Here is a 12,888-nt window from a genome sequence, read left to right on the forward strand (position 1 = left end):
AGCCATTAGCAGTAATGAGGTCAGGGAACTTTTCCACACAAGGTTGATGGGTCCTGACACCATCTACTCTGTCACCCGAAAGGCTTAAATTCACCATGGAACATATATTTACAGGTACTTAAGAACAAAATAAACTACAATTAGTCCCCTTAGCCCTGGCTTTGTTTTTCTGCAGTTTCAGGGACTCCTAGTAAACTGTATTCTGCAAATGTCAAGTGGAAAGATTCTAGAAGTAAGCAATCCATACGTTTTTAAACAAATGTTATTATATTGTTATAACTGTTACATTTCATTGTTGTTGCTAAAATTATACTTTTTTAAAATTAAACTTTATCAATAGGGATGCATGTAAAAGAAAAAAGTTTATAGAGGTCTCAGCACTGCCCATAGTTTCAGTCACTGAAGATTTTAGACCAAAAAGAGGGAGTTTTGTGCTCTCAGTGAACTTCTGAACAAATGCCTGTGGAGTGTAACACCCTTTCAAGGACTCACTAAGTGAGCAAACTACAAAAATAACAGGAGACATGGCAGAAAGCTGATCAGTTATTATAAGGGATAGGAACAAGGTGAAGGACAAAGGCCAAAGAGTTATATTCAGATAAATCATGGTTAATTTCTTTTTAAAAGTAGATTTTATATAAAAATAACAACCAGATTTATGAAATATGGAGGTACCAGTGATCTCAACCCATGGTGACCTGTCTGTTTAAAGTTCTTTTCCTTAAAGTTTCAAGTGCAGTAAAATATAGAGAGCTCAGAGTGGCTGTTACCCAGTGGTGGGGACTGAGGTCTTGGAGAATGGAAGCTTCGGGTAGCAGTCTAGAGGTATGTGACTGATCCAGACAGGCCAAGTTCAAATATGGAGCCATGGGTGACATTAGTCATTTCCTACTCTACTGTGTTTGGGAGCAGAAGTCTGAAGGTCTTGTAAATTTAATGCAAATTAACTCCTGTAATTCCTTAGAAAGACTAACTCATGGTCAAACAACATGAATACCAGGAGACTGGCACTTGAAAGGTATGTGGGAAGGTCAAGGAGAGGGAAGTAGATAAATAAAGGGAGGAAGATGGGTGAATGCAGTCATAATATTCACTGAATATCATATGAAATTAGGAAAATTGAGGAGAGGGGCTGAGTTGGGAGGAATGAAATAGTGAAACGGATCAAGATGACATCGATAGTGACATTGATCACTGCACTTATGGTAGCTCCTTTGTACAACTACTTAAAGATAACAAAATATAATTTTAAAAAATAATGGAGAATATACCAAAGTATGGAAATATACTTGTCATTCAGTTCTATTTTGGTATACAATGTTAAAGGCACATAAGTTAACTATGAAATAAACTACGGAATGTATGATCAGAATTCCCAAAGGAAAAGTGACTTTCTCTCTACTATCTCGGCCCTCTTTGACAAAGTATAATTTAAAGGACAAACCATTTTAAAACCAACACAAATATCGAACCATCAACCAACTTTATGAGCAATAATTTGGTACTCAAGAAACAGAATCCTCCTAAGCAGAATGTTTTTCTTCTAAACATATTCATGGGTGAATTTCAGTGGAGGAAACAACTGGGAAGTTGGGCAGTGGATAGATCCATAGGTGAAACAAAACGCTTGGAGGAAAAATGCTGACAATTTTAGTCTTGCTGTGTTATCTGTCTGCGTTTCCTAAGTCATTTCCTATCTTTCCAGGCTCCATAGAGCTTTTCCGTGTTCCTCTAAAATTAAGTTCACAAAGCAGCTGCTTTTGCATTGTATAGCTAGAAAAGTGTTAAAATGTTCCATAAACAAAACCGAGCGAGGCTGCGTTGACATGTGCTTGCACAATCAACTTACATTTCAGTAACTTACACATCCTCCATGTGTCAAAACTCACATCACTAGAAAATTCTCCAAACTCTTTGGCCCCATTGAAGATTTTCATAACTTTACTGGAAATAACACTGCTAGAGATAGACTAGAACAATACCATACTCTCAATAGAACTTGAAATGTATGTCTTCTCTTTTGAGAAAGAACACAAATCAAATTGAGGGGGGACAAGGTGTTTTCCCCTCAGAACCTGTATCAACTCATTTGTCCTCCTGGTTCAGAGAGATTGTGGTATTACAAATTAAGAGACAAATTCTCCTTGTTTGTTTTTCCCTGCAGAAAAGGAAAAGAAATTGCCCATAGGAAGAAGCTTTTTATTTTTATTGTCTAATCCCCAACATTTTGCTTTTCTTTATTTTAAACTAAGTAGATGGAAAGGTTAAAGGAAAACTTAAATTTGATTTTGAACTTCTCATAAGCTGAGTGACATATCAATTACTATAGAACTTCCAAGTAGAGACCTGTAAAAATGACATATCTTAGATGAAGAATGTCACCGCACCAAGGTATCTGTTAAGCATATTATCTATCATTTCAGTTTTCTTGATTTTTTTTTGTCAAGGTATTTCCTTGCTTTTTCTTTCTACTCTGTCTTTACATTTACAAATTGATTTTTGAGTGAGAATATATGACAGATAATTTTTCATGTTAAGCCTGAATTTTTATGATGTATTTCTCTTCAAGGTGGCTTTAGATTCTTTCTTCAATTTTCATCCTCTATTGCATAGAATCTGGTATTTTCAGAGCATTTGGGCTCTGTTTAATTGATACTCTGTTGAAAGGATATTGCTAGAGATGAAGTCAGATTCAATTTATAGAACACAGGTGTTTAAAATGTTTGATTAAATACTGGTTAGATCTGAAGTGATATTAGTATGCTTATAAAGAGATACATGAACAATAAATATCCATCATCCACTTAGCTTTTGGGAAATTCTTCCCCACTACTGCTTCATTTCATTCTCATGACAGACTACAAATATCATCCAGGTGAATATGAAGGCATGGAGCCCGGACAACATGCTTAGCATGCTACCATGCCAGTCAGGTGGCTGCATAGGAATGTGTCCTCTGTTTCCAGGGAACCATAGCAGAAGGTCAAGGCCCAGATTGGAGCTGGTGTGTCTGACCTGGAATCCTGACTCCACTCGTTAGCTGGATCTTTGATGAATTACTGTGCCTCATCTCTAAAAAGGATGTAAAAATAAGCGTATTGAGGATTAATTAATATGAAATGCCTAACATGGTAGATGATCTCTAGGGATCAGGCCAGAGATCCTCAGAAGAGGAGCCAGGCTAACAGGTGGTCGTGATTATTAATCCTAAGAGGAGAATACAGGAGAGGGATAAGTAGATGCAAGCAAAGCACCTTAAATGGGGGAAAAGCCAGTAGAGTTCATTGGTATCTAGAATACTTTTTTCAAAGAATTTTTGTTTTGGTAGTTTTGAACTAAAATTTGAACTCAGAGCCTCACGGTTCCTAGGAAAGTCTTCTTCCACTTGTGGCATGCCTCCAGCCCTAGAGCGCTTAAAAACAAACTGCCTGTGCCACTTTTTGACTAATTTTATTACTTTATAATTTACGGAATACGTTGCTGTGTAACACACAAAGGATGAGCCATCTAATAATTCATCGGGTTTTTTTCTGGATAAATATTCTTTAATTACATAAATTATATAACCCTATACATTAAAAAATGAATAATTTAGGCATGGCCATTTTTGTTCATGTGTTTTAAGCCAACCAAACATTTATTATTAATAAGGATATATTCAAGGTCCACTAAGAGAACAATTATGTGCTCCAAGTGATTACGTGGAATTATTTTCAGAACCAACAAAGTAAGTATGGATTCATACTGATGCTCTCCGCAGTTTTAAACTGTAGTGGTGAGAGAAAGACAAGTAGACTGGATTATGCATCTATAAGACATAGCCTATCCCTTATTGCTCACAGAATGCTCATGCAGTCATTACTTTTCTCATTGGTTCTACACATTTATTGTAGAGTCTTGGAATGCAACAGAACAAAATATACATGGTTCCTGTACTCATGAGCTTTAGAGTGCATGAGTTTAAGTGTGTGTGGGGTGGAACTTAAAAAGCCTACTAAATAAAATGTGTATTTCAAGAAGGACAAAGAGAGGCATCAGATAAAGTGTGATAAAAGAAAATAGGAAAACATTAGAGTTCAAAGGAGACCTGAATTAAAGGATTGAGTGAGTAGGAAGAGAGTGGGAAGGTGACTAGAAAGACCTGAAAAGAAGGGAGAAGTCCAGAAAAGCCAGGGAAGCCTGCAGGAGGACACGGGAGGGCACGGGGGAGGAGCCTGCAGGCAGACATGCGGGGAGGAGCCTGCGGGAGGACACAGGGGAGGAGCCTGTGGGAGGACACAGGGGAGGAGCCTGCGGGAGGCCACGGGGGGAGGAGCCTGCAGGAGGCCACGGGGGAGGAGCGTGTGGGAAGACACAGGGGAGGAGCCTGCGGGAGGACATGCGGGGAGGAGCCTGCAGGCATACATGCGGGGAGGAGCCTGCGGGAGGACACAGGGAAGGAGCCTGCGGGAAGACACGGGGGAGGAGCCTGCGGGAGGACACGGGGGAGGAGCCTGTGGGAGGACACGGGGGAGGAGCCTGCGGGAGGACACGGGGGGAGGAGCCTGCGGGAGGACACAGGGGAGGAGCCTGTGGGAGGACACGGGGGAGGAGCCTGCGGGAGGCCACGGGGGAGGAGCGCGTGGGAGGACACAGGGGAGGAGCCTGCGGGAGGACACGGGGGGAGGAGCCTGCGGGAGGACATGCGGGGAGGAGCCTGTGGGAGGACACGGGGAAGGAGCCTGCGGGAGGACATGGGGGGAGGAGCCCGCGGGAGGACATGGGGGGGGAGGAGCCTGCAGGAGGACACGGGGGGGGGAGCCCGCGGGAGGACATGGGGGAGGAGCCCGCGGGAGGACACGGGGGAGGAGCCTGCGGGAGGACATGGGGGGAGGAGCCCGCGGGAGGACATGGGGGGAGGAGCCTGCAGGAGGACATGGGGGGGAGCCCGCGGGAGGACATGGGGGAGGAGCCCGCGGGAGGACATGGGGGAGGAGCCTGCGGGAGGGCACGGGGGAGGAGCCCGCGGGAGGACATGGGGGAGGAGCCTGCGGGAGGACATGGGGAGGAGCCCGCGGGAGGACACGGGGGAGGAGCCCGCGGGAGGACATGGGGGAGGAGCCTGCGGGAGGACATGGGGAGGAGCCCGCGGGAGGGCATGGGGAGGAGCCCGCGGGAGGGCATGGGGGAGGAGCCTGCGGGAGGGCATGGGGGGGGGAGGAGCCTGCGGGAGGACATGGGGGGAGGAGCCCGCGGGAGGACATGGGGGGGAGCCCGCGGGAGGGCATGGGGGAGGAGCCTGCGGGAGGACACGGGGGAGGAGCCTGCGGGAGGGCATGGGGGAGGAGCCCGCAGGAGGACATGGGGGGAGGAGCCCGCGGGAGGACATGGGGGAGGAGCCTGCGGGAGGGCATGGGGGAGGAGCCCGCAGGAGGACATGGGGGGGAGCCTGCGGGAGGACATGGGGGGGGAGCCCGCGGGAGGACATGGGGGAGGAGCCTGCGGGAGGACATGGGGGGGAGCCCGCGGGAGGACACGGGGGAGGAGCCTGCGGGAGGACACGGGGGAGGAGCCTGCGGGAGGACACGGGGGAGGAGCCTGCGGGAGGACACGGGGGAGGAGCCTGCGGGAGGACATGAGGGGGGGAGCCCGCGGGAGGGCATGCGGGGTTTGAGCAGTAGGCTGAGGATGTGGCATTGTTCATGTCATCAGCACTGTAGAGAAAGTTTTTTCCAAGTATTATTTTATATTTAATTACAGGTATTCTTTATTTTTACATCTTCCCATCCATGCTATCGTCAGCCTTTTTATGTATAAAATGAGAAGTTTTTAAAGCCCCGTCTGTGTACTGCAGAGTGTGCTGGTTTGTCCAGACCTAGGTTGAGGAAGGGGCTAGTTCCCTCAGGGGCTGCAAGTGTTTGCTCCGTCTCAGGTGAGTCCGCCTTTGTCACAGTCCTTCCTGGGGAGGAAGAGAGGTGAGCCTCTAACGACTGGGGAGACTGGACGCTCCGGTTTAAGGCAGGACGACTCAGGGGATTTTCCAGCCCAGATGTGGCTGGCGGAGGCCTTGCTGGGAAAGCATCGAGCACATCTATTTCTTTCATGCTGCCGAAGGCCATGCTCCAGGGCACTTCCTGTCCACCGTCCAGGGGCCCCGGAGGAAGACCCCCACATCTTACACACACAGGTTATTTTTGCAGTTGCTCCCTCTTCCGTATTTGCAGGTGACCTGAGGATGGTGACAGTTACAGCACACTTACCTGAGTCACACTCCAGGCTAAGAACTTTATATTCATGCATATTTCCTTCAGTTCTCATGACAAAACTTTAAGCGAGGTGCTGTTATCATATTTAATCAATTATGAACCTGGAGCGAGGGAGAGTAAGTGCCCAAGAACATACAGCAAACAAAAGGTGGATTTTAGCTTCGAATCTAGTTGCTCTTAAACTCTGTGTTCTTATAATACGCTGTTTCCCGGTGTATTAATTATTTCAGTAACACATTATATTCTGTCCTCTGGCCCTATGGTTTCCTGAAAACCAACAAATTACCCAAAATACTTGTTTTTCATGTATATGTTTACAATTACATCACATGCTTATTAGTAATGTGTTAAATAATTTCAAATACACAAATTTTTGCTATTAATCCTCTTAAAGACAAATCAGAAGAAAAAAAAAACTCTAAATATTCAAGATCGAATTGTAAGAGTCTGGGGGGTTCTTATAGAAAACAATCTGCAAAGCAGATTAACCTGACTTTGAAAAGTTAAACAAAGCATCCTGTGATAAACAAAACTTTCTATTTTTATTTAGCTGTTTCCTCCTTGTGAATATCCTTTCTCTCAATTTCTTGACATAGTATAAAACTTCACAATTTCATCTTTAGAGAAAGGACAGAGATAAGGGGTGGGGCTTAAGCAGTGGAGCAATTGCCTATCAAGTGCAAAAGCCCTGAGTTCAAACCCCAGTACTATGAAGGAAAGGTAACAATGCTACACTATTACTACTATTACTACTACTACTAATAATAACTTAAAAGAAAGATCAGGTAGAATGGAGACTTTACCTGTCCAATGATGAGAGGAACCACAACGGTCATAAAAAGCTGAGAGAAAATAGATGTAAAAGGCACAGAAGAGGATGAACCAAGCTGTAAAACCAGAAAGCAAGAATTAGAATGACCATGAATCAGCAGTCAGATCTTGGTCTTCATGAAATAATGCAGTAAATAAATTTGATTTTTACAGATTTCTCTCACATGCACCAAAAAACTGGTAGCTATCAATGAAAAGGAGTAAAGCTGCCTGAAATTTTCTAAATTTAACATAGACTAGTCAGTATCTTAACACATAGTTTTTACTCAGAAATTAGAGTTAAGGAAAAATGCTAATTACGATGGACAATTAAATTACTTACTAGTGAATACATTTTTCTTTTTTTTGCTGGTCCTGGGGCTTGAACTCAAGGCCTGGGCATGAGCTTCTTTTACTCAAGGCTAGCACTCTACCACTTTGAGCCACAGCTCCACTTCCAGTTTTTTGGTGATTAATTGGAAATAAAAGTCTCACAAACTTTCCTGCCCAGGCTGGCTTCGAACTTTGATCCTTAGATCTCAGCTTTATGAGTAGCTAGGATTACAGGCGTGATCCACCAGTGCCATCATGAGCAATGAATACACTGCTGAATAGGAAAGTCGTTCTGGGTCTGCACTAATGTATAGCATATTTATCCACAAATATAACTTGTGTAATTTTTACTTAATCTCTTTGCAAACATGTAAGCATTATCTACCAGGATAATATCTATTTATGCCTAAAATAGTTTCCGACTGTCACATCCCTTAAGTCAAAGATCATTTGTCTTTAGTCTCAGCTTTGCTAGAATTTATTCTTATGTAAGGTCTGGTAGAGGAGAGATATTAAAACACTTTGGTTTTCAACTTAAAATTTCAATACACCCTTGAAAGGTTCAGAATCCCGTATTTTTCTCCTTCACTCTTTTTTTCTCATTCTTTCATGTTAATAGTTACAACTTGAGTCCCTGGGTCTGAGGTTCATCTGTACACAGAGTGACACACAATAGTCTCAACCCACAAAAATCACGAAGTTCTTTCCACGAATTTTGTTTTTCTGAGCTATGGTGGCTTATGCCTATCGTATTAGCTCCTCAGGAAGGTGGCAGAGAGCTAGAGAATGGAGATTCAAAGACAGCCCTGGCAGAAACTTCCGAGACTCCATCTCTAAGCTGACCAGCAAGAAGCTAGTGGAGGCATGGCTTAAGACGTAGAGCATCAGCTGAGAAAGCACAAAGCCCTGTGTTCAAACCATGGGTTAACACCAAACCTCCTTCTGTTTGTCCAAGTTCCTTGGACAAACAAAAGCCTGATCCAGAGATTCTCATTTCTTTCTTGAGTTCAGTTAAACTCAGAAATAGCTTTTAGAAAGTAATTTTGTGAATGGACACTAAAGTAGCAATGGTGCACGATGTCTAATAAAACAAAGCAGATATATGGATAAATGAAGTTATGGGCTGAGAATAAAATTTTACATTATCGTTATTTTTACTGATTTTTGATTATTTTTCTTTGATACGGGATCTCACTGTGAAGCACAATCTGAGCTGGAACTCTCTGTTGTTCAAGCTGGCTTCAAACCCTTGATCCTCCTGCTCCCGTCTCTGGGTGCTGGGATTCTAGGCATGTGTCACCATTCTGGTTTTGATTTCCAATTCTGCCTGAATGCTTTGCTGAAATTTTTTTCTCCAACCTGGTGCATTGTATAAAGTTCTTTCCCTCGGCTCAGGCCCAATTTGAGCACACTCAAGATGACAGCAATGTGCTCAGCGCTCCATCGACGATCCCGCACTCAACACTAGCTATCCACCTCTCCCCACTGCAGCCTCCCTTCCTCTATAACCAACATAAAGAGGTGAAGAGAGTCAGCAGAAAAAAAGTGAATCTGCAGGAGTCTTGGTGTGTTCAAATGTTCCATGGTTGTCAGGTCTTTTTTTTTTAATGCAAAAACTAAGGACTGAAAGCTCCTAACTACATCCCACTGAGTAGCCAAGTATGCCACTGAAGCACAATGTACTTAACAAATACATTTTATGTATAAATATGAACCCTAAATTTGTTCTTGGGCAAGGATGGAAGAACAGATTTCTAAGAGAAATCAAGGTGCGAATGAATAGAAAAATAAACTTTCAAGAATACAGTTTCCAAGTTCATAATTATCCAGCTCAAGGTTCTCTGCCCATGATTTACCATGCTCAGAGAGAAGAAGCAGGATTCACAGCCGTCATCTTCATACAAAGGTGACAATTCCTATTTAGAATCTCAGGACTGGGCTCAGACATCTCTGGTTCTCCATTCTATCTCAATTTTATTTGTACTGAAACATTAATTTCTCCATCCGTCAAACAGCAGACTACTGGTGCTCAGCGTCTGACAAGGAGACAGTGGAACAAGCGATGGTTGAGGTGGACCTTGTCCAGGATCCCCAAGGTCCTTTTGTTGTCGAGAACACCTGACTGGAAACCTGGTTAGGGCGACCCGCCTCTGAGGCACTGTCAGAGATGATAAGCTAGCCAAGGGTGGCACTCACTCGGTACCCAGTGCCAGAGGAGGGTGGCAGGGATGCTGGGGAGAAAGTCTCCTCCCTTGCAGGTGGCTCTGAAAGGAAGGACAGGAATGCAATTGGGCTCAAGTCCTTGCTTTTGACGTGGCTGCTGGCCTCTCACTGTGGTCAGGGGATGCACAGGTGCCCACAGGGGCATTTCTGATGCTGTGAAGTGTGCGCTGGCAAGCAGGGTGAGTACTGGACATAGGGCCAGCACAGGAGAACAGGACTCAACCATTTTGTCCACAGACTTCATCTTAACCAACACAGAAGACGATGCATTGCTGGGGATGTTTGCCTCTTCTTATTTTTATTTTTTTTTGGCCGGTCGTGAGGCTTGAACTCTGGGCCTGGGCGCTGTCCCTCAGCTCTTCAGCTCAAGGCAAGTGCACTGCCACTTGAGCCACAGCGGCATTTCTGGTTTTCTGGTGGTTTAATGGAGATAAGAGTCTCATGGACTTTCCTGCCCAGGCTGGCTTTGAACCGTGATCCTCAGATCTCAGCCCCCTTAGTAGCTAGGATTATAGGTGTGAGCCACCAGCGCCTGATCTGCCTCTTCCTATTTTAATGAGAAACTTGTTGCAGTTAGAAGATGCTTAAAAGATGCATCAGTAATTTGCAAGTAAGTTTGCAGGTTCTGGATCAGCTTAAACCGAGCAATTCCCCGGGCTTCACTTGCACTCCCCAGCAGATTCAGAGCTAATTCTTCTCGTGTGCCAAGCCATGCTTTAACCTACAGTATGCTAAGCAAACACTAATCATATGATAATTTCTCTCAGGAAAGAATGCTTTATTATTTATGTACTTATTAACTCATTAATTTTATTTGGGGGGCAGTACTAAAGTGAAAACTCAGGGCCCTTCACTTGCTGAGCCATGCCCCTATTTTGAGATAAGTCTTGTTTCCTTTTGGGTGTGTACCTGGATGAAAAGCCACCTTTCTAGCTTCTCACTGTAGATAATAGGGGTACACCACCACACCTGGCTTCTTTGCATTAAGATGGAGACTTTGAGAAAAGTCTTGTGAACTTTTCTGTCTGGGCTGGCCTGCATACACTCTTGTTCGAGAAAAAGTCCTGCATGTTTTCCTGGACCAGTCTGAACCATAATCCTTTTGCTCTCACCCTTCTGAGTAGGTAGAATTACAAGTGTGAGCAACCAGCTTAGAAATATGGCTTAAAAAGTGTAAAACTCACAAGTAGTTTGGCTTGTTGGGTTTCATATATGCAGAAAGCAATGATTCACAGGACAGATTTTAGCTTCTCTTGTGTTCAGTCATTTAAATAGTGGCTGAGTATAATTTACCCTGAAAGCCAGGGTAAATTCTAGGTGCCGTGGATGTGTAACCATGGACAAAACATGAGGCGTCTTCTCTTGAGGGCTGCTTTTCTAAAGTAGAGGTCTGCATGCCTGCCAGAGAGCACTCGAGTACTTGTCTTTGGAGAGTCATGTCCTACCGGAAAAGCTCTAGTCTTTTGCCAAGTCTCAATTTAAGAATGATGGCTTTAGGAATTCTTTCCAAAAGGCTGGTTGGCCACCTCCTCTTCTGTGAGTCGCCGTTCTCTATGTGTCTGATGCACTTCTCCCAACCTTGTTCTTGTTCACAAATCCATTCTTGTTCACAAACACCTGTTCTTGTTCACAAATCTGTCTCTCAGGGGGACACTAGATGCTCCTGAAGATCAGAACATACTCTTGTTCATATTTCACATCTGTGGTAAAGGTTCTCAAACCCCAACCCATCAGACACATCTGGATGGCTCAGGAAAACAGACCGTTCCAGCATTGGTGGTTCAGAGAGACTGGGAAAGTGATGGAGACGACAGAATTTGTGTTTCTAACAAGTTTCCCGGTGACACTGCTGCTGCCGCTTCCCTGAAGTTCACAGTGGGAGAGGCAGGGACTGAGCGTGTGGTAGATGTGCATAGTCAATCAGTGAATGACTAGGTAGTAAAGAAAGCTGGAGTTCTTTTCTTTTCATTCTGCCAGTTTTGTTCAGCTAAGTTACAAAGGCCTACTTAATTCGCAGACTCGGAGATCAGCCAAGCCTCTCACCCACTCGTCCCCCACAGTTCCACCAGCCAGGCAGCCCTCTCTGTACCACACATGCTGATATAAGAGCTTCACATGAGCAGTGTAGTTGACTCCCCATCGTTGAGGTAGATCTAATTAGTACCCTCATCTCCATATGGCCACACAAGACACAATCTGGACAAGGTTACCATAGCCCAAAACTGAGAGCCCAGATTCACAAAAATTCAATGCCAGTGGCTCACACCTGTCATCTTAGCTACTCAGGAGGCTAATATAGGAGGATCAAGGTTCAAAGCCAGACAGATAAGAAATGTCCACAAGACTCCACCTTCAAAAAACAAATCAAAGAGCTAGGCTGGAGGTAGAGCAGAGGTAGAGTGCCAGCCAAGCAAGCAAGCCAAGCAAGGCTGAGGCCCTGAATTCAAACTCCAGTATGACCAGGAATTAAAAAGGAAAAAAATATAAAAGAAGAGAGCCATGGTTTGAACCTAGAAGTATAGCTCCACAGCCCTCACAGTTCATCCTATTGCAGAATGATTGCAGAAGGCACCAAGCTGGGAGAGAAGAGAGAAAGAGGAGAAAGGAGAGAGGAGAGAGAAAAGAGACAAGAGGAAAAAAAGAGAGAGAAAGGAGAGGGAAGGAGGGAGAAGAGAAGGAAGGAGGGAGAAGAGAAGGAAGGAGGGAGAGAAAATGAGGAAGGAAAGGCAGAGAGAGAGAGAGAGAGAGAGACAGAGAGAGAGAGAGAGAGAGATGCCCTGACCTTGCCTGGAGATGGGAAACTAGCGCTCTTCGCAACTGGGGTCCACAATTTACACCACAGGACACAGGCAGTTAATTGAGTGACTATTTTCTCAACATTACCAATGATGATACATAACCAGTATCAGGACAGATGCATCTGAGGGAAGGTAATTCAATTCACAGAATGCCTTGGGGTATTAGGGCTTAATTCTCTGAGAAAGGCAGAGTGAAAGTGGGATTGACTGCTCTCAACCCATTCAATTTAAAAACTATTTTGGAAAGAATCTGGGAGTTCAGTTGCTAAAATATCCAGCCTCAGAAAGACAAATAAGTGAAAACTGTGAGAGAAAGAGACGCTGACCGTGTACAGAATCACAGTTACCAGTGGACCGCTGGAAAACAGATGGTGTGTTTTAAATCACTCCTGTAAGTGAGCTGACCTGTAAATTGTCATTAATGCACCAGGTCTTCACTCGCTCGGTGGTGTAATCAGCCTTTTATCTCCTATCAGGGA

At 44.4% G+C, this 12,888-nt stretch overlaps 1 protein-coding gene across 3 annotated transcripts in view; it reads right to left on the bottom strand.

Moving 5' to 3' along the window:
• The window catches only part of Slc10a7 (solute carrier family 10 member 7), a 167,965-nt gene that overhangs the window by 26,845 nt on the left and 128,232 nt on the right, over positions 1-12,888 (bottom strand). For all 3 annotated transcript variants that reach the window (XM_070022167.1, XM_070022166.1, XM_070022165.1), the window contains one exon: positions 7,049-7,132. In XM_070022167.1, the coding sequence (XP_069878268.1) occupies positions 7,049-7,132 (84 nt within the window). The remainder of the gene's footprint in view (positions 1-7,048; positions 7,133-12,888) is intronic.

The sequence above is a fragment of the Dipodomys merriami genome, unplaced genomic scaffold (assembly GCF_024711535.1).
Source record: "Dipodomys merriami isolate MVZ:Mamm:240054 unplaced genomic scaffold, mDipMer1.0.p SCAF_15, whole genome shotgun sequence".
In the NCBI taxonomy this organism is placed as follows: domain Eukaryota; kingdom Metazoa; phylum Chordata; class Mammalia; order Rodentia; family Heteromyidae; genus Dipodomys; species Dipodomys merriami.